The sequence below is a fragment of the Crocuta crocuta genome, unplaced genomic scaffold, assembly GCF_008692635.1.
Source record: "Crocuta crocuta isolate KB4526 unplaced genomic scaffold, BGI_CrCroc_1.0 scaffold221, whole genome shotgun sequence".
NCBI classification, from domain to species: Eukaryota; Metazoa; Chordata; class Mammalia; order Carnivora; family Hyaenidae; genus Crocuta; species Crocuta crocuta.
In genome coordinates, this window is record NW_027528610.1 from 669,206 (window position 1) to 671,262 (window position 2,057).

Genomic DNA, 2,057 nt, shown 5'->3' on the forward strand with positions numbered 1-2,057 from the left:
GCTTACATTCCCACCAACAGTGTAGGACGGGGCCCCAAACTGTGCTTTTCTTAATCTACCTCCGAGCTGACACCTCGGGGAGGAAGACACACATCTCGAAACGAAAAGTCCGCCAAGCGCGCCGGGCGATACCCACGTCTGCCGCCGCCAAGCCAGAAAATCAGCGCCCTGATCGCTCCGTCTATGGTCTCCCCCGTTCCCGTGTCAACAGAGCTTATAACACGAGCAAGGAGCCTGGAAAGAACTTTCTGGAAAATTCCAGAAACAGAGAACGCGCACCAGGAATCATGCTCAGGAGGCGCAGGCTTGGGGTTCGAGGGTGACCCCCGACGCAGGCTGGGGCCACGACCTGTCACCAGCAGACACGTAGACACTGAAACAAAGCCTTTGCTCTCTTGCGACGCAGAAAGCACGGCGAAGCCACCCAGAATCTCGGCGCGACACGCGGGCCCTTCATTTACTTTTTCCGTTCACACCTGATCCGTCCCCACTGGATCAATCGCGAGCCCTCTGTGGGGCGCCCCGGGGGCTCAGTCGGTTAAGCGCCCGACTCTCGATGTCGGCTCAGGTCGTGGTCTCAGGGTTTGTGAGCTCGAGGCCTGAGCCGGGCTCTGTGCTGACAGCTCAGAGCCTCGTGGGATCGTCTCCCTCTCTCTCTCCGCCCCTCCCCTGCTTTCTCGCTCTCTTTTTCTCAAAGTAAATCAATAAACATAAAAAAATAGTAATGAGCCCCTCACAACACATAAAGTCAGGTTTGCAGAGACTCGGGGAACTGTCCGAGCTCCTTGCTACTTTTACAAACAAACAAAAACCAAAGGAACAATGCAATTGCAAAAGAGGGAAAAAAAAAGATGAAAGAAAGAAAGAGAAAGAAAGAAAGAGGGAGGGGGGAAGGAAGGAAAGAAAAGAGTATGTTAAAATAAAAGACATTTTATGTGCACAAATGAAAGAAAGGAAGGAAGAAAGAAGAGAAGGAAGGAAAGAAAGAAAAGAAAAGAAAAAGGAAAGAAGGAAAGAAAGAAAGAAAAAAGGAAGAAAAGAAAGAAAGAAAAGAAAACAGAAAGGAAAGAAGAAAGAAAAGGGAAGCAAAAGGAAAGAAAAAGAAAGAAAATGAAAGGAAGAAAGAAAGAAAAGAAGGAAGAAAGAACAAAAGAAAGAGAAGAAAACAGAAAGGAAAGAAAGGAAAGGAAAGGAAAAAGAAAGGAAAAGAAAAAGAAAACGAAAGGAAGAAAGAAAAGAAGAAAGAACAAAAAGAAAAGAAAAGAGGAAAGAGAGAAAAGGAAAAGGGAAGAAAAAAAAAGAAAAGTAAAAAAAGAAAGGAAAGGAAAGGAGGAAAGAAAGAGAGAGAGAGAGAAAGAAAGAAAGAAAGAGGGCACGGAAGGGCACAGAAGGGCAGGGCAGGGCAGGGCAGGGAAGGGAAGGGCAGGGCAGGGCAGGGAAGGGCAGGGAAGGGCAGGGCAGGGCAGGGCAGGGCAGGGCAGGGCAGGGAAGGGCATGCTGGAACAAAGCAGGTTTTGGGCGCAGCCCCCACGTCTGCACCCGGCTCACCAGGCCCCGCGTCCCCTGAAGAGGCCGCCGTCACAGGTGGCAGCAGGAGCAGAGCCGCCGCCCAGGGCACGAAGCCGGCCCTCATGCTGGCACGGAGGAGACAGAGCGCGGGAGGCCGTGCCTCTCGGCTCGTGTGCAGAGGTCGCCCCGTCTTTAAACAGTGGAACAGAAACAAGGAAATGACAGCGGGAAGCAGGGCACTCTTAACAACATGACTCTTGAAAAAAAAAAAAGGCAAAAAAGGCGAAATCACTTTGCATCCAGGCTGAGCTGGGCTGCTCATCTTCCTGGCGGGTCAGCGGGATCAAGCGCGGAGGGAGCTCCTGCAGCCACTATGTGGTCAGAGGCGCCGGACTGCGGGGCGGGCGCAGACATGTGACGCCCCAGGTCGGCCGGTTTCCAGCCCAGTGGGCATGAGCCTGGGTTCCCTAAGGTTCTCACTCTGGGGACTTCCAGACTTCCAATCACAAATCTTTTTCTTCTGTTTTTTCTTTTGTGTGTGTGTGTGC

The 2,057-nt window shown here is 51.4% G+C and overlaps 1 protein-coding gene across 1 annotated transcript in view; it reads right to left on the reverse strand.

The window, feature by feature from the left end:
- Window positions 1–1,704, reverse strand: part of CRLF2 (cytokine receptor like factor 2) — a 21,001-nt gene extending 19,297 nt beyond the window's left edge. Inside the window, exon 1 of the mRNA XM_077754710.1 lies at window positions 1,549–1,704. Within this exon, the coding sequence (XP_077610836.1) occupies window positions 1,549–1,633 (85 nt within the window). The 5' untranslated portion in view covers window positions 1,634–1,704. The remainder of the gene's footprint in view (window positions 1–1,548) is intronic.
- Window positions 1,705–2,057: the final 353 nt, after the last annotated feature.